Raw genomic sequence first — 19713 nt, 5'->3', positions numbered from 1 at the left:
CAATGCTTCTCACCAAGTAAGTTTGTTATGGTAATTAATGTTGTAGTATTTACCAGTTTATAACCCTACCTTTAACTTGATCACAACAGGTGGTATGTACTGTGAAGGGGAAGCTAACGAGGTACCCACAGCTAAATGTGATCCCGGCTGGTATTGCAGTAGTGGTGCCTTCGCTAAGAGACCCGTCCCTAACGATAACACAACGGGAGATTACTCAGTCAGTGAATGCCCCATCTACACGTTGAATAATACAGGAGATATATGCCCACCTGGTAAGTAGTTCATGTTACATCTGCAGAGCTGCCAACTTGTTTCATATGTAGCTAGCACCTTGAGTTGCCCTTTGGCCATATGTGCATTACATAAAATCCATTAAATAAATTACAAAAAAGAAACAAGTAATTATTGAGGAATGGAACAGATACCTTCTCTCTCTTTAAATTCCCCTGATCCCATATGTTAAATGGCCTGGTCATTATGGCTAAAACAAATGATGTCTGAGCGTTAAAGAAGTACTTTTGGGGAGAAGAAGTAAAATTGGGGAGGTAGTGCTTTCTGCTCTACCGGCCAGGCTTCGAATTGATGATACCCAAGCCTACATTCGTGTTGACTGTGAAAGGGGTTAACCCTGTTTCAGCCCTAGGAGAAGGTGGCAATGGCCTCTGGAAAATATAGATGTAGCCCACACCTTGAAGTGGCCTTCAGGCCTTGTGTGTCAGGTGACTTGCATAAAAATAAAAAAAATCCAAACTTGCTTTGATGATTGGTCTAGGGATCCCCCAGAAGCCCTTTGTTTGTTAACCCTCTAGGTCAAGTGGCAAAGTCATTATGGATAAAATAGAATGGATGTTGTCCGAGCAGTTACTCAAGAAGAATTAGATGAATCTCAGCAGGGCATTTTGTTTTTTGCCAACACGCCATTCTTGTTCATGTTGATCAAAGTTAAATAGGAACACACAAAAATAAGCAGTTTGTGTCACAATGTTTTTGAACTGACTTGACGATATCATCTTTTCTCCTCCAGGTACCTACTGCCCAGAAGGTTCCCAGTACCCCACCCCATGTCCGAAAGGTAAATTCTGCGAGGGGTACGCAAACGAGATCTACGATGGATCCTGCACCGCTGGTTTCTTCTGCAACGGCAGTGCGTCAGTCACTGATCCGGTACCCTGTAGTAAGGGACACTATTGTCCTGAAGGAACTGAGGTGGAGGAACCATGCGAACCAGGGACATATTCAGGTACAGTGATCTTTAGCCGTTTCCGATTGAGTTCATCTAAGAACCAACACTTCTCCCAAAAGAGTTTTCCAGCAAGCTGCAACATTTCCCTCCATCCTACGATCTAGACTTTTGTAAGAGGAATATTAATTCCTACCTTTAGCTCCCCTGAGTTATTTTTCACATATCATCATTTTTTTTATTGTAGTCCCTTACCAAGAGTGGCTTTTGCATAAACAAATATTTATAGTTCTTCTTGTGATGCATAGTTCGATTTTTTATAAGGAATGAGAAACTTAACACTTTTATCTGATATTTATGCCTGCCTGGTGAAAAAAAGTAACCAAGGCTTTCTTTAGGCATAAAGAAGTCATGCTTTTAGTTTTTTTTTTAACTGAATGAGAACCTAAACTATAATAATTTCTATTATTTTTTTCATAAACAGACCGAGAGGAGAATACCAACATATCTTACTGTCTGAGTTGTACACCAGGCATGTATTGCGAGGAATGGGGTATGGAACTCCCAAGCGCGGAATGTTCCAGAGGGTACTACTGCCCCGGCGGTCAAGATGCCTTCAAGCCTGTTGATCTCGCCTGTAGCCCTGGTCATTTCTGCGAGGTTGGGAGCTGGAACCAGACCGGGTGTCCAAGTGGATGGTATCAGCAGCACTGGGGACGGTATGATTGCAACCTCTGTCCCAAAGGAGCATACTGCAGGGCTTATGGTAAGACTTCAACACTGTTTCATAAAGCTGTTCATATGCAGAAAATAGTGCTTGACAAATATCTTTGCTAAGCATAAACTGAGTAGGGAACCAGTCACAACAATGTAAACTAAATGTAATTTTGGCTGGCTGGTAACCTGTTTTTGTTAAGCAACTCTTTTCTGTGCTTAGCAAGTTTTTTGGCTTACAGGGTTTATGAATATACTCAGCACTTACCCAAGTTCTGTGAAATTACATAACATGCTTATGATCGCAGAGCTGCCCACATTGGCATCTTGCAATAAGGGAGATTTTGTACCACAATCATGGGTTTTCCGTGGAATACTACTCTAGGGTTTTCCCTCCCACATCAAAAACTGAAACTCACTTCTTTGTCTCCCACACGCTGATGATGCACTTTTGTCCGATGCACAAGACCGCTCGTCCACACATTATTAATATTTCTTTTTTACAAAATCTCAAATTCAAAAAACTATCTTTGCCTTTTAATTCACAATCTACATGTAACTCTGCCCTCATACTTTCTTTCAGCCGATTATGAACTTCTAGACGATGAAAACGTCACCTTGAGCGGGAATTTCTCCGGTCGTTACCGTAGCTATCGAGGAGTATCCGATCCTGAGATCTGCCCCCCTGGTTCGTACTGCCCATCGGGCACGATGCACGAGACAGAGTATCTATGCCCTGAAGGCACCTATAGTAATAGCACTGGGCTGCATAATGCTACGCAGTGCACGCTGTGTGATCCAGGGATGTATTGTCCGGGTCAAGGTAATGATGTTACTTATTGAAAAATAGAATTATATATTTTATTCTTACTGCCATTATAACATCTAGTAAACTCACTAGAGTCTCCTGATGAAGTTAATAACAAGAAGTCCCCTCGGTCCACTCAAGTGAAAGTAGTTGTCCTGGCCGCTTTCCTACTTTTCTGCCCAGGCAGTAGTTAAAAGTAGGACACTTCTTTTCAGAACTGAGACGTCTCCTGAATTCCACAAATCTACTCTCGGTAGTAGAGAAGTCTCTTGAATTCCGACAAATCTACTCTGCGGTAGTAGAATATACAGCTAGACAAGTTCTCAAAAGAACATAATCTACCTGGCAAGTAGATATACACATGGTCTTACTGCAAATATACGTTGCTATTATTATTAGTATTAAATGTTATTATTGTTCTCCACTTTTAAATAAAATTGGGTCTGTACTTTGTCTTTCAGGAAACACCTACTCCTACGCGCCATGCACAGCAGGTTATTTCTGTACCTCCGGCGCCGCTTCTTCAACACCCACTGATGGCGTCACCGGTAACATCTGTCCTGCGGGTAAATACTGCCCTCAAGGGAGTATCGCTGGTGAGCCGTGTCCGAAAGGAACATTTAGTAATGAGTTGGAGCTGATGAATGCCGGGCAGTGCCAGAACTGCACTGGGGGTTACTACTGCGACCGCTCTGGGCTGAAAGCTGAGACTGGGGAGTGTTGGGCCGGTAGGTGGTTTTGAAAGATTTCCATGCGGCTTCTACTCTGGTGAAAAATTTATTGTTGTGTTTAAAAGAATTGTTTAACCATCTCATTAAACCTTTTCAGCTGTGTGAATACTTTAACCCAATGCTCTTCTTGTTTACAAGTCCCTTTGATCACATAGCAAGCCTCCAAAGATTAAATTTAAAACAAAATTAAACAAGACATTGACCCTCTAGAGACTATTCATTTCTGTAAATAATCACAAAATGCCAGCCTGTGTTAGGTTCCAACATCCCACCCCCTGCCAATCAAACTTGATAACATTACTGGGAGAGCCAGTCACTAATGGAATCTTCCTGCATTTGGTAACTACTAGGGTTACTTCTGCCATTAAGGGTTTTAAAACATGTGGCACTAAATTGACCTAATACAGGGCACCAATACAGTTGTTAAATTAAAAACCTCTCTCTTGTTTGATTGTTTCCACCAAGGTCATTACTGTTCTGATTCTTCGGAGGAGGCCGGACCGGTCAACCAGCCTTATGGTGACCTCTGCTGGCAAGGTCACTACTGCCCTAATGGTACGGCCTACCCAGAGACATGTCCACCAGGAACCTATCTTGACGCTGAGGGACAGGGCGATGTTAGTGACTGTATATCTTGCAGACCAGGTAAGACTTGAGGATGAGAAACTTCCAACTTTTAAAGACACTGGACACTCTTGGTATTTGTCAAAGACCAGTCTTCTCACTTGGTGTATCTCAACATATGCATAAAATAACAAACCTGTGAAAATTTGAGCTCAATTGGTCGCCGAAGTTGCGAGATAATAATGAAAGATAAAGCAACCTCGTCACATGTAGTTGTGTGCTTTCAGATGCTTGATTTTGAGACCTCAAGTTCTAAATCTGAGGTCTCGGGATCAAATTCGTGAAAAAATTACTTCTTTCTCAAAAACTGCATTACTTCAGAGGGAGCCGTTTCTCACAATGTTTTATGCTAAACCTCTCCCCATTACTCATTACCAAGAAAGGTTTTATGCTAATAAAGATTTTTAGTAATTACCAATAGTGTCCACTGCCTTTATTCTAAATTTAACAGTTGTTTTTGGAACCAACACTACTCATGGTGTTACTGAAAATCTTTCTTGGTTTTATACTTCCTCCATGCAAAGTTTCAAGTTCTACTTATCTGAATTCAGACTATTTACAATCTATTTGAATAGAGTCTACTCGATAGTAAACTAAAAATGCTGTGTTTTTCTCCAAATTAAAATAGTCATTCTCTTTGAGGTACTTTTCTACAACTGAGGATACTGGCGTTCACTTTCAATGTAGTATCAACCAGTTTTGTAAAATCTAATAATGTCATTGAATTTTTTGTTTGCGGTAAAACCTTTATGTACATGTATCTACTTTCTGGGTAGATTGTGTTCTTTTGAGACCTTGACTTGCTATATGTTCTACTCTGTGGTATTCTACTCCACGGTAGTAGAATATGGCAAGACAAATTATTGAAAGAACAAAATCTACACAGTAGAGTAGTTACACACATGGAGTTACTGCAAACTAAAAAACCATTGATATCGCTGGTGAGATTCTCACCACGATATAAATGTCATAATAACATCAGACATCAACAACTAATGGTATTCATGCCTTTGATATATGTAGGTTACTATTGCGACCAGCCTGGCCAAACCAACGTAACAGCAGAATGCGACGCAGGTTATTTCTGTAGTCTAAGAGCCAATAACAGCGCACCAACCGATGGTGTCACAGGTAAGTTACTTGTCTCTTAAAAAAAAACATGTTAACGCATTTTGGTTTCGGCTTAATCAGTGTCTTGAATTTTCATTATTCCTCATTTAAGATAGTTTGAAATCAGGGCCCAATTTCACAGAGCTGTTGAAGCCTCACAAAATGCTAAGCACACAAAATTGTGCCTACCAGAAGACAGTTACCAGCCAAACTGCTATGTCACAGGTACAGCTGGTGACTGGTAACCTGCTCATTTCTGCTAAGCAGACAATTCTTAAGCAATGTTTTCAGCTTAAGCAGCACTATGAAATTAGTCCCTTGACATTTTTAATTCCCTTCCAGTACATTTTTCTTTTAATTAAAGTTATCCAGCCAGGTTCCCTTGTGGAATACTAAGAATTGAAACAATTTTCTTCTCCTAGGTGATAGATGTTGGGTCGGTCATTACTGTGAGGTCGGCTCTTCCCACCCAACCCCCTGCACCAATGGAACCTACTACAACAAGACTGGTGCTGAGGAATGTGACATCTGCCCAGCCGGCTACCAGTGCATACACGGTGATACAGCAGACCCCTGCCCCCAGGGGTACTACTGCCCAACGGGGACTGGGTATGGCCTCAGACTATGCCCAACTGGGTATTATGGAAACCGTGAAGGGTTACGTCAAGAGGATGAATGCACTCCTTGTACAGGTAAGTTGTCTGTTTGAGAGAAGTAGGTTCTTGGCTTTTAAGCTGCACATGCAAAGAATAAATTTAAAAGGATTTGTGCCCTCAGCTGATAATTTTTAGTTTATATGTTGTAAAGTGCTAAAGATAACATCAAAAACTCAAAAAGAAATCTTTCAAAATGTTCACAACAGTCCATTTAAGAAAGAATTTACATATATATTCAATGACAAACTAAAGAAAGTAATGAGGCATTGTTTTAATTTTTTTTTAAATTTTTATTATTGGCCATAATTTTGTGAAGATCTTGAGGACAACCCTAAAATATTCTGTACCTCCTTCACCATTAAATGACCTACCAAATAAAAGTGACAGCGCCTTTATTGAACAATATCGATACCCCCTTTCACTGCAACCCTCCCCCCATTTCTTAATAAAAGTGACAGCGCCTTTATTGAACAATATCTTGAGAATATCGATACCCCCTTTCACTGCAACCCTCCCCCCATTTCTTAATAAAAGTGACAGCGCCTTTATTGAACAATATCTTGAGAATATCGATACCCCCTTTCACTGCAACCCTCCCCCATTTCTTAATAAAAGTGACAGCGCCTTTATTGAACAATATCTTGAGAATATCGATACCCCCTTTCACTGCAACCCTCCCCCCATTTCTTAATAAAAGTGACAGCGCCTTTATATGTACAATATCTTGAGAATATCGATACCCCTTTCACTGCAACCCTCCCCCCATTTCTTAATAAAAGTGACAGCGCCTTTATATGTACAATATCTTGAGAATATCGATACCCCCTTTCACTGCAACCCTCCCCCCATTTCTTAATAAAAGTGACAGCGCCTTTATTGAACAATATCTTGAGAATATCGATACCCCCTTTCACTGCAACCCTCCCCCCATTTCTTAATAAAAGTGACAGCGCCTTTATTGAACAATATCTTGAGAATATCGATACCCCCTTTCACTGCAACCCTCCCCCATTTCTTAATAAAAGTGACAGCGCCTTTATTGAACAATATCTTGAGAATATCGATACCCCCTTTCACTGCAACCCTCCCCCCATTTCTTAATAAAAGTGACAGCGCCTTTATATGTACAATATCTTGAGAATATCGATACCCCCTTTCACTGCAACCCTCCCCCCATTTCTTAATAAAAGTGACAGCGCCTTTATTGAACAATATCTTGAGAATATCGATACCCCCTTTCACTGCAACCCTCCCCCCATTTCTTAATAAAAGTGACAGCGCCTTTATTGAACAATATCTTGAGAATATCGATACCCCCTTTCGCTGCAACCCTCCCCCATTTCTTAATAAAAGTGACAGCGCCTTTATATGTACAACATCTTGAGAATATCGATACCCCCTTTCACTGCAACCCTCCCCCCATTTCTTAATAAAAGTGACAGCGCCTTTATATGTACAATATCTTGAGAATATCGATACCCCCTTTCACTGCAACCCTCCCCCCATTTCTTAATAAAAGTGACAGCGCCTTTATATGTACAATATCTTGAGAATATCGATACCCCCTTTCACTGCAACCCTCCCCCCATTTCTTAATAAAAGTGACAGCGCCTTTATATGTACAATATCTTGAGAATATCGATACCCCCTTTCACTGCAACCCTCCCCCCATTTCTTAATAAAAGTGACAGCGCCTTTATATGTACAATATCTTGAGAATATCGATACCCCCTTTCACTGCAACCCTCCCCCATTTCTTAATAAAAGTGACAGCGCCTTTATTGAACAATATCTTGAGAATATCGATACCCCCTTTCACTGCAACCCTCCCCCCATTTCTTAATAAAAGTGACAGCGCCTTTATTGAACAATATCTTGAGAATATCGATACCCCCTTTCACTGCAACCCTCCCCCCATTTCTATAGTATTCAGTATTTATTCAACCCAAACAACCTTATTCCCAGGTGGTCACTTTTGCGCTACCCCTGGCCAAGCAGTCGAAGATGGTGAATGCTCCCCAGGTCACTACTGCGAGCTAGGCGTAGACACCCAGACCCCAACGGCATCAGACGGCCACAAAGGCATCGGGGGAATCTGTCCAGCTGGAAGCTACTGCCCAACCGGTACCGTCACCCCACATGAGTGCGACGCAGGGTCATTCACAGCCTCGGAAGGTCAAAGTTCATGCTCGCCATGCACCGCTGGGTACTATTGCCCGGCGAATACTAGCGACCCGACGATGTACCCGTGCTCAGCGGGTTACTACTGCCCTCTGGAGACGGGTTACGAGACTGAGTTCCCCTGCCCAGAAGGAACGTACAACTCACTCACCCTTCAGCAGAATGGAACCTCCTGTGAACTTTGCACCCCTGGTATGTACTGTGAGGGTGAAGGATTGGACCAGCCCACTGGTAACTGCAGTGAGGGGTGGTTCTGTACTGGAGGGGCAGTCACTTCTACACCTTTACCGACTGGTGAGTGTTTGGTTTTATATTGAAACAAAATAGCCTAAAGGCTTTATATATTGTCTATGTTGTTTTTCATTTTATAGGGCTTTGTCTTCGGCTTACGCTCTATTGGCAATTAAATGATTGGAGCCTAAGCCACAGAGTTGAAGCCGAAACAGTGATGGGCATAATACTTGTTAAAAACAAACTCTGAACAAATTTGGTTCACTTGATTGATAGAAAGAAAGAAACAATTTTCTTAGCGGAACAAATTGTGCTGAGCCTTGCAATGAAATTACCCCAGGGGCCCAATTATATGAAGCTGTACAGTATAAATAAACGCTTAGTCAAATAACTTTTTTGAGCAGAACTTGGTTTTATACCGACCTAAATATAAGCATCATTTTATGAAATTAGACTTGGTTAGTAAATAATTTGTCCTTACACTGTAACTATTCAACCCTTTATCAATATATTTGTAATCATCTGAATGATCGTTCTTTTTTTTTAATTTAACATAAATCATGTATCTCATGTTTATCAACCCAGGTAATGCCTCAGTGATATCTGACTGTAGTTGTCCTGCCGCCAACTACACTGGTAATAAGTGTTATCCAGGGACATATTGTCCAGCGGGCTCCGTGGCTCCGGTGGACTGTACTGCAGGGTGGTATTGTGACGATCATGAACTTGCTACCCCAAAAGGTAAGTTTAAGTGCTCTGAAAATTGTGTTTCTTACTCTCCTTTTGTTCCCGTCTACTATACATGTACATGTAGCACTGTGTAACACTGGGTAGTCAAACCTAGGAGTTAATAAATGGGGGTCCCCAAGCATACCCCCTGGGGGTCCCAAGCATACCCCCTGGGGGTCCCAAGCATACCCCCTGGGGGTCCCAAGCATACCCCTCCTCACAATTTCAATGTGTAACATAGAGTACTACTGCCCAAGGGTTCACAATGGACTGGAACACCCTCACACTCTCCTTCGCCCTACTTCCCTCCAAAATCTCCAGCCGATTTCCTACCTTCCGCCCAGGCAATAGTTAATAAGCAGGACAGTTCTAAAGTTGTCTACCGAAATACAAAATCTACTCCACGACAGTAATTAAATAGCAAAACAAATTCTCAAAAGACAAATCTACGTAGCAAAGTAGATATACACTTGGTACACCTAACAATGCAATGCCTGAAAACCCACAAGTATGTTCACCTTATTAACTCTAGAGAACTCTTAACTTCTCAGAACTATCAGAACTATTCAGAACTATCTCTAACTCATTAGAGATAGTCATTACATGATGTTACTGCAAACCTTTCCATATCGTATTTCCACCATGCAAAGTTTCAAATCCTACTCTTAACTCTACTTTCTCTCTCTCTCTACTACAGCAATGTGTAATGCCGGTTACTACTGCCCAGGGGGTAACGATGGACCTGAACCCCCCGGTATGGAATGCCCACCTGGGTACTACTGTGAGACCGGTGTTGGGTATCCTATAGCCTGCCCTAATGGCACCTTCTCAAACACATCCAAGAATACTGAGCTTAGTAACTGTCTGTCTTGCACACCAGGTATGTACAGAAAGTTATTTGTAGGTGTTATTTTGTTAATATGTCTATTGCTAAGCTGTTGTTTTGAACCTCCTGGTATGGAATGCCCTCTTGGGTACTACTACGAGACCGAGGGGGGGGGTGGTATCCTATAGTATCCTATAGCCTGCCCTAATGGCATCTCCTCAAACATATCCAAGAATACTGAACTTAGTAACTGTCTGTCTTGCACACCAGGTACATAAGGAAAGCATAAACCAAAAGGGAAATTGACTGGGTAATTTTTATTTTATGAATTGTAGTTGAAAAAGAAGTTTGTAGAGCGCCAGTACGTTAATCCGGAGGTTGTTGGCTCAAATCTTGCTCTCGTCATTTTTTATTTTTTTATTTCAACCCTAAATATTTTCATATAAAGTTTAAAATTCCTTCGTTTTCCCTTTTTTTTTTTACAATAATTACACTATTTTGCTGACCAGTCAGACAGGCTTGTGTATTGTTATCCCATTCTCTAACCATTGATCTCTTGTTTAACATCCTAGGATCTTACTGCGCCGGTGAGCATTTATGCAAACCATCATCTTTATGTGGAGAAGGGTACTATTGCCCTGGTGGTCAGATTACTGACAAGCCGCTAGAGTACGTCTGCTGGCAAGGGTTCCGCTGTCCAGTTGGATCACCAATACCTGAGCTATGCCCAAGAGGTAAGCAATACTCAAAACTAGGGCCTTTTCCAACATAGCACAAAGACTCTGGAATTCACTTCCTGAATACCTCAGACAAATACACAACATGACTCTCTTCCAGCAGAAACTTAAAACACCCTTGTCCACGCTTGCTTTCCAAACAATTTGATACAACCTGTGAACTTGCAGATTTAAAGGTTTTTTTTCTAGATAGTTATCAATCTTACACTTTGTCTTATAACCGTTCCTTGATTCCCAGGTACCTACCAATCCGAAGAAGGTCAAGGGTCATGTAAGGTATGCCTAGAGGGCACCTACTGTGACCCATTCGAGCTTGGCAACGTGACGGGGGTCATCTCTCCACCAGACTGCATTCCTGGTCACTACTGTCCTAATGGAACTGAGTTTGCTCAACAGAATAAATGTCCCATCGGTACATACTCCAATAAGACTGCTCTGGCTAGAGAGGGTGAGTATGTGTTCCCTCAGCTGATTTCACAAAATGCTAGGATTAATCCTATCTCGGTTTAGGGCGAGTAACTCCTCCTTACTTAGGATGGGTTCAATGCGTCCTAACGTCTATGGATACGGAACTTAACTCGTCCTATAGTCGTAAGATTAAGTTAGGAAGAGTGAAATCGACGGCTGACTTCTTTCTGTAACAGTAAGGACAGTGAGGTTTAAACCAAGTGAGAATACTGGTAATTAGCTTTAAAACAATCTACTATAACCAAAAGAGTAGTACAAGGATTCAACTATCTTTTTCTTTCAGTTTAACACTTTGTCCCGTTTAAACTTGTAACAAAACTACCCTCATCACATCGCATGGTACTTTTTAAGCTAATCATCTACTGATTTCCTTGTTTTGTTTTGGGTTATTATTTATTAGTTGTTTTCAGCTGTGACATTGAAAAACACAATTCGATTTTCATTTCTTGAGAAATGGTTGCAGTTCTGCATCACTCCCACAAAGTCAAGCAATGTTGGTCTGTTTAAATTTTTTGACCGTTTTCACCGTTTTGATTTTGTACTAAATTTCTTCTCCCTGGTAACCCTTAGACCAATGTGATGATTGTGACTTTGGCTGGTACTGTGACAATGAGGGCCTGACTGCACCGACAGCCCAATGCCAAGCAGGTTACTACTGCCAGAGAGGAGCGCAGAAACCAGACCCAGAGGATGGCTTTACCGGAGACATCTGCCCAATGGGGTCATTCTGCGTCGAGGGATCAGCGACCAGTATGTTGAATTTTAAGCTGCTTTAATAGAAACTCATCAAAAAGTTATTCATCTTTTTCCTGGTGTATATAGCCATCCTGTTATTAATTCCATTCAATTATTTATTCATCATGCCAGCAGGAAAATCTTGTCCTCGGTTTGCACATAAACAAATTTATAAATATAAAACACACTATACAAATGTTAATGGTGTTTGAAGCTTTTTTTTACACATGGTTGTAACCGCAAGTCTACTATTCATGTTTATATTGATAGTTACTCTTACACAAATGTTCTTGAAAAGTATTGAAGCCGGACCAGGTTTGAACAACTTAACCTTTCTTATCTGATCTATGAAACTGATCTATATAAAGTTAATCATCAAAAGAAATAAAAACATCTACAAGACAGGTTTGATATCTTTCTACTCAAAAACCTGATTTTTTAAATATTTCTTTTCTTCTTCTTCTTTTTTTTTCCCAAACAAAGTTGAAAAATTGTTTTAAATACATGTAGTATGAAAAACTATCAAGCCTATCCCATATGTTCATTCAGACCAGCCCTTGTTCTCAATTAAATTGTCTTTATTTTTTTCTTAAGAAACAGATATCATTAAAAAAAAACTTGTTTTCCTGTTGATTATCAATTGCAACTGTGTTTAAACAACTTCCCCTTTCTTTATCGAATTGCTCCTTATTCAGGCGAGGATTGCCCCATCGGTAGCTACGGCAACGACACAGGTCTCAAGACCTCTTCAGAGTGCCCGCTATGTGACCCTGGCTGGTTCTGTCCCACCACTGGCCTAACATCTCCCGGTACACCTTGCTTTGCTGGGTTCTACTGCACTCTCGGGGCGACCAATGGTAACCCAGATGGTGAAGCCTTTGGGTATAAGTGCCCAGAGGGCCACTACTGCCCCACTGGTACCCCTGTACCTGTTCCCTGTGTGCCTGGGACATACAATCCTGATGTTGGTAAGTTTTCATTCCTTGCTTTTCCATCTTGCGTTATTGTTGTTGAAACTTTGATCAACACATTTCTTGTTGAAGTAATTTTGTTTAAACAAAACATTAATTTCTGATGTGAAAAAAGCCAAACTCGATCATTTTGAGTTTCATATCTAAAGATGTTTAAATATTTTATTTTACACCTTAAAAAGAGATATGAAAGGATTCAGCATTTCAAATCAAAATTGGGGGAAGAACATATCCTCAAAAAAACCCCACCTTTTTACCAATAAAAAAACTTTTGTTATAATAAATGGCAAAAGTAGTGAATGGCCTGACTTTTCAACCCTAGCAGAGTCTTTCTCGAAGGCTTCAAGAAATACTCTGTAAAGAGTCAAAACATTAACTATTTTCATCATGAGTCCATATTTTCCATGAGTCCATATTTTCCATAAGTCCATATTTTCCATAAGTCCATATTTTCCATGAGTCCATATTTTCCATGAGTCCATATTTTCCATGAGTCCATATTTTCCATGAGTCCATATTTTCCATGAGTCCATATTTTCCATGAGTCCATATTTTTTGTTTTCACTATCTCTATCTCCCTTCTGCCTCCAGGCAAGGATGATCAAAGTGACTGCAAAGCTTGCGATGGAGGTTACTACTGTCAGTACGATGGTCAACCCAACGTCACGGCGATGTGCAACGAAGGATTCTATTGTTCCGGCAACGCAAGCATTCCAAATCCTGAAGGTATGGATCCCAACCCTCTACAATCAATGACATAATAATACTAAAGGCTGAATAAAAGTTTTTAAAATATTTTCTTAATGAGATATGCCGAACTCACAAGGCCGGACGGCCAGATCAAGGTGAGGGCTACACTTAACTGATTTGAGCTATCAACCAAAATCAACTGTCACCAGGGGTATGTTGCCACCCTCCACAGTCTGTAAGGATGTAGGCATGGGTATCATGGGCTGCAAACCAAATGTATAATTTATTCAATGTTTTCCCTAGATGGAGTAACTGGTGATATCTGCCCCATCGGTCACTACTGCCCCAAAGGAATCGACCGACCCTTACCCTGCCTCAATGCAACTTACATGAACCGCACTGGTGCCGCTGAATGCTTAGACTGCCCAGCGGGTAGCTACTGTACACAGGGTGACCGTCCAGATCCATGCCCAGCTGGGTACTATTGCCCAATGGGTACCGGGTTTGATACCCGACCATGCCCTGAGGGTACTTATGGAGCATCGGAGAGTTTGAGAACGGAGAGTGAATGTTCAGCATGTACTGGAGGGAGTTATTGTGATACACCGGGGATGGATTCAGTCACTGCAGATTGCGATCCAGGTTTCTTCTGTCTGTCTGGTGAGTTTTCAAATACTTTTTTTGTCAATTTATTTCTATTGAGAGCGATTTTGTAAAGTAGACAAATCAGAAAGTTACCAATGTGGTCATCTGGTAGGCCAATGAACTGGTTTTCAAACACTTAAATAATAAACCACAAAGGAAACTAACAGGGTAAAGATAGGGCTAGAAAGCTGAGTTGGTAGAGCACCGGAGCGTTAATCCGGAGGTCAAAGGTTCAAATCCCACTCTAGTCAATTTATCTTTGTTCAACCCCAAGGCTTTTGAAATACTTGTGAGCATTGTACGCTCAATTTTGTTTTCTCCACATTTTTCAATGATGCATTGCACTTGAACTTGGATCAATTTGGGTTTTTATCCTTACATCGATGTGCCACTTTATACTCAGTACTTTTCCGAGCTCTAAACAAACTTCCACAGGCAAATCACTCAGGTGGGAGTCAAACTAACATCTTTTCCATTGCTAGAGCAGTCTTACCACTAGATCACTGAGCTAGCCATGGCAGTGGGTAGTTTATTATTAACTAATTAAAAAACCTTGGTACAGGAAAAGGACGAGAGTAGATTCAACAACTGTCTTTGTTTTTTCACAGGCGTTGATGTCCGCACCCCGAATGGAATTGACAACTTGGGTTTTGGTGGGATATGTCAAGCTGGATATAAATGCCCTCAGGGTTCGGCAGCTGAGATTCCGTGCTACGCCGGATCATACGCTGGTCAAGCTCAGATGGATGATTGCGACATCTGTCCTGAAGGTGAGTTTCTTCAGTAAACTGGCTACCCAGAGACCAATTTCACAAAGAGCTAAGAATGATCTAAAGTGCAAATCAATCGTAGTTGCTTTAGTAAAGTGTGATTTTACAATAAAAATCACTATGGTAGTACTGACAATTGTCTTGCGATTAATTTTACTGTTTCATGAAATCAGTCCCAAGGTTTTTCAAAATTGTTTACAGACAAATATTTCCGAAATTATATAACAGTACCTCATTTTTCATCAGTTTATCATAAATAATATGGACATGTTATCTCACTAAGTCACAGTTTGACCGAGCCCTTTAGTAACATTATTAGTGAGTAGGTATACACATTCAAACTGCGGACATGTAACAAAAGAGGACAATAGGGTCCAAGGTTCCAGAAAGGTCCACTGTTGGTAAATGTGTACACAACCAATTGGACCTGTTGCAAAAAAGGTAGATTATCAACAGGAGGTTCACGGTTGCAAGCGTATACAAGCTTGTGTGAGTTGACCAAACATTTCAAACCATTCAACTGCATGTGTATGGTTTGCCTCAAATCCTATATGCATGTGTATGGTTTGCACAAATACAGACACAATTTAACCTGTATAACAGACTAGTACATTATGACTACTATAAATATTTCTCATTTTCTCTCTTTCAGGCAAATACTGTGAGAATATAACGGTGGTTCCGTCAGACTGTCCAGCGGGTCATTATTGTCCAGATGGGACTGAGTTTAGTGACCAGTATCCATGCCAACCTGGCACCTACAACAATGCCACAGGTACAAATAAACACACAACATAAAAAGCCAATGTAGTCATGGTAGTGACTGATAAAGAACTCACTCCGCGACAGTAAAGTTAATAACATTATATCCTCTTGATCTGCTAAAGCAAAAGTAGTCCCAGCCGATTTTCTACCTTCCACCCAGATGGTGCTTAATAAGCAGGACAGTTCCTTTCAGAACTAAGCAGTTTCCCAAGTTCTGAAATCTACTCCACGGCAGTAGAATAAAAAGCAAGACCTACAAGGCTGGTTCTTTTTTCTACATAGCGTATAAGCATCCATCACTGCTGTTAGATAAAGGGCACCAACCAAAATGGAGCCATCATGATAAAGGTCCATAACCTCACCTTCTTTCTCCCTACCTTCACCAGGTCAAGGTAACGTGACAAGCTGTAAATACTGCCCACCTGGGTGGTTCTGTGAATCAGCAGGCCTCGTTGAGCCATCAGGACAATGTGATCCAGGATTCTATTGTAACGGAGGATCTGATGAGAAGAGACCATTTGACGAAGGGGAACTCGTCTCACTACCAACATCAGGGTAGGTTGGATTCTCTTGGAATGGAACTAGATTGTGATTTTTATTTCATTCATTTATTTTTGTTAATTATTATTTTATTTTTTTCCATTTTTTGTTTTTTTTTTCAAATTGTTTTTTTATTGCTATTATTTGAAAAAAAATTGTTTAACAAAAACTATTTTTATTTGTTATTTATTTTTATTTATTTATTATTTGGAGGTGGGGTGGGGGCTGGTTTAAGTTGTGATCTGTAATTAGGTTTTAACTTGGCTGTAATTTTCTTATTTTCTAAACTCTTTGTACTTTGACCGCAATTTATCCTTTGGCTGCAAATGTCATTTCATTGCAATGAACTGAGACAGTTTGCTAAGGTTTAACAAACTATTTGCCTATTTTATCTTCTAGATACCTGTTTCCAAATGACACCTGTCACCCAACGTTTGACTGTGTGTGCCCAGCGTTTGATATGAGCACAGGGGGTCTGTGTGGACCTGGGTACTACTGCCCAATAGGGTCTCCTGCAGCCCAGAACTGCAGAGGAGGGATGTACTGCGAGACACCCGGCCTGGAGGAACCTACGGGTAGGTTTAAGTGGCAATACAATCAGATAGTAATAACAATACAAGATTTATATGGCGCATAATGTGGGAGTCTCTATGTTCAATGACAAAATATACTGAAAGCAAATGTTACCCCAACAAGATTCAAACAACTAAGTCTTTAAAAAATCTTGAAATCAGCTTGACATAATATGAGAGGTAAGTCATTCCACAATGAAGGTGTATAAAGTGGACGGCTCTTTGACCATAGAGTTTAATGGGAAAGTAGTTTAGGTCAGTCGTCAGTAGGGATTGTCCAGTAGAGCCAAGAGGATGAACAGGAATGTCAACATGAACTACTGTTCATATTGACTGACAATAGGGCACATTATGCACCTGAGTTGGTCTATAAAGTGACAACACAAAAACATGTGCAGTAGTAAGCAGAAAAGGAGGTTCTTTTGGAACCCTTATCTTGCGAAAACGTTGGATTTGACACCAGATTTAAAATTTCACAGATTTTTGTTTCCAAACATTTGAGTATTCTCAATTTTGTTGTGTACAGGAAACTGCTCGGCTGGTTTCTACTGTAACCACACCAGCACCGTACCAGACCAATACATCTGCCCCGCTGGGCACTACTGCGAGGTCGGGACAGCCGTCCCAACGCCCTGCCCCGAGGGAATGTTCAGCCGCACAGAGATGAATACAGGTCTCAACAACTGTGAGAATTGCACAGCTGGATCTTACTGTGAAGGTATGGTTGTTTTATCTCTTAAGCCCCTTATACCTATAAGTCACAATTAAATCTTGTGATTGATTTAGCTGAGTAGCGCATATTTTGTAAACTCCCCAGGGAGCTGAGACGATTTAAGGAATGATTTAAATTGCCCAGTAACTGGGGTTACTGATGTTGGAATGCTTTGGTTGTGAAAAGCGCGGTATAAAAACTGACTCTTTCTTTATATTAATTTTATTTATTTTATCTTTCAGGTGAAGGTAACGTGGAACCTGACGCAGAGTGCACCATGGGATACTACTGCCCTGGAGGTCAAACCTCAGCGACCCCATCTGACCTGAAATGCCCTCGAGGTTACTCATGCCCTCAGGGGTCATGGGAGCCTCAGCTTTGTGATAACGGTACCTACCAGGGGCAGTTAGCGCAGGGTGAATGTGATATATGCCCTGGGGGCTCATATTGTGACCCCTACGAAGGTGAGAATAAACTCTGTATAAAGATTCTTATTTCAGGTGTCCTTTAAGGCAGAATTCACCATTTTCATTAACAAATGAGACCCACTTTGATCTTTCAATATCTTCATCTGGAAGGTGGACAAATCATGGCTTATAAGGTTTGTTTTTTTCAAATCCAAATAACTAGTGGTGTAACTTATTGTATAGTTACGCTTCACTCCTAGCTAAGAGTGAAAGATAACGAGGCATTGATCACCAAGAAAGGGTTTGTAAAGGAGTTGAGCTTTCAGTCTGACAAAGCTCCTAGCCTAGTGTAACTTAAACAATATATAGTATCAGCTACATATCGTTTTTTTTTTTTTTTTAACTTTAAAAAAATCATAGTTCCCAAACCCACTTTGACTAACTCATTTACGCCAAACCCTCCTATAGACTAAATTAAGGACAGACATTTTTCTTTTCTAGTTACAAATTCTTAATGATTTGTTTATTTTGTAGTTGGACCGGTCATCAACCCCTCCAACTGCCCACAGGGGTACTACTGCCCCCCTGGTACCCGTGAGAACACTACCAACCCTTGTCCAGAGGGAACCTATGGGGAGACCATTGGGTATGATATCATTGATGACTGCGTTCAATGCCCTGAGAGATACTACTGCGGGACACCTGCACTCCAGGCACCCACAGCGGAATGCTATGCTGGGTATTATTGCACTAGTGGTTCCTCTAGCCCAACGCCGTATGATGACATGGTAGGTTTAGAAATTTTAAAAGTGTGACCTGTAATTACTTCTTGTATTTGCCTTCTGTCACTGCCAGTTTAGGAAGCATCTTTAAAGTCGGGTATGATCTAGGCGCAAAAGAAATTGCCGAGGTCATACCCCCACATTCCATTAGACTGGGAAAATGGTCTGCTAAACTTTGTGCCAAAGTACAGGAGCAATCCCAAGTGAATATGCGCAATTGTCTTGTGAACGTTCAATTAAATCTTGCTTAGCAAAAATAGGTTACCAGCCAGAATACCATACAGTTACCAGTGCTGTGACAAGTACCCCCTTCATTTCTTGCTTAGCAAAGACATTTTTAAGCAGAATTTATAACAGCTTTATGAAATTGGGCCCTAGTTACAAGATAAAGTACAACTTACAGTATGTTTGCATTCAATCTTGAAGAATTTGACTTTTTTCCCTCACAAAAACCTTTTTGTTTAGGTGGACCCTGATAACAACTCCACATTCACCGGTAACGATGTCTGCCCTATCGGCTACTTCTGCACCAATGGCACAGCTTACCCAGAACCATGTCCTCCCGGAACGTTCTCTACCAATACACGGGTTACGTCAGTCGACGGCTGTGAAGACTGCCCACGAGGGCGCTATTGTAATATGCAAGGTTTTGTCAAGGTGGACTCTGCACCAGATTGCGCTCCTGGGTGAGTTAGAGACAGAACCTTTGGAGAAAACATTCATTGCACAGTGGTTTAAAACCCTATGTGACCCCGACATCGACAAGTTTCTGTACAATAATCGGTCAAAATACCTTTATAATCGGTCAAAATACCTTTATAATATCTCAAGCATGTCTCAATGTCATCTTTAGGTAGATAAAATGTGGTTGTCCATTAAAATAATCCACAATTTATCGATCTGTGTCGTGATTCACGAATTATTGTGAACATTTTTATGATGTGGTTTTGAAGTCAACAGAGGGCGCTATATCTTCTGTGTGTAATGTTAATGTACACAATGTTTTTGGTTAAAAACAGCGTTCTGAAAACTTAGTTTTTGGGAGTGAAGGCGATCTTGCGGGATTTCGGCGCTATTTTATTTTCAAAGCTAAGTAGTCACTCTATCATTTTATGGAAACAAATACAAA

At 40.9% G+C, this 19713-nt stretch overlaps 1 protein-coding gene across 2 annotated transcripts in view; it reads left to right on the top strand.

Annotated features, from left to right (window-relative positions):
- LOC117306372 overlaps positions 1-19713 on the top strand; it is a 55563-nt gene that overhangs the window by 720 nt on the left and 35130 nt on the right. For both annotated transcript variants that reach the window (XM_033790980.1, XM_033790979.1), the window contains exons 3-27: positions 90-272; positions 1025-1240; positions 1665-1946; positions 2478-2717; positions 3164-3430; positions 3899-4078; positions 5081-5188; positions 5590-5859; positions 7789-8298; positions 8821-8976; positions 9662-9844; positions 10363-10524; positions 10766-10975; positions 11566-11745; positions 12426-12698; positions 13293-13427; positions 13695-14051; positions 14645-14806; positions 15459-15581; positions 15958-16126; positions 16511-16686; positions 17210-17401; positions 17638-17859; positions 18337-18590; positions 19050-19270. In XM_033790980.1, the coding sequence (XP_033646871.1) occupies positions 90-272; positions 1025-1240; positions 1665-1946; positions 2478-2717; positions 3164-3430; positions 3899-4078; positions 5081-5188; positions 5590-5859; positions 7789-8298; positions 8821-8976; positions 9662-9844; positions 10363-10524; positions 10766-10975; positions 11566-11745; positions 12426-12698; positions 13293-13427; positions 13695-14051; positions 14645-14806; positions 15459-15581; positions 15958-16126; positions 16511-16686; positions 17210-17401; positions 17638-17859; positions 18337-18590; positions 19050-19270 (5431 nt within the window). The remainder of the gene's footprint in view (positions 1-89; positions 273-1024; positions 1241-1664; positions 1947-2477; positions 2718-3163; positions 3431-3898; positions 4079-5080; positions 5189-5589; positions 5860-7788; positions 8299-8820; positions 8977-9661; positions 9845-10362; positions 10525-10765; positions 10976-11565; positions 11746-12425; positions 12699-13292; positions 13428-13694; positions 14052-14644; positions 14807-15458; positions 15582-15957; positions 16127-16510; positions 16687-17209; positions 17402-17637; positions 17860-18336; positions 18591-19049; positions 19271-19713) is intronic.

The sequence above is a fragment of the Asterias rubens genome, unplaced genomic scaffold (genome assembly GCF_902459465.1).
Source record: "Asterias rubens unplaced genomic scaffold, eAstRub1.3, whole genome shotgun sequence".
Lineage (NCBI taxonomy): Eukaryota > Metazoa > Echinodermata > Asteroidea > Forcipulatida > Asteriidae > Asterias > Asterias rubens.
This window is presented reverse-complemented; position numbering and strand designations above follow the sequence as displayed.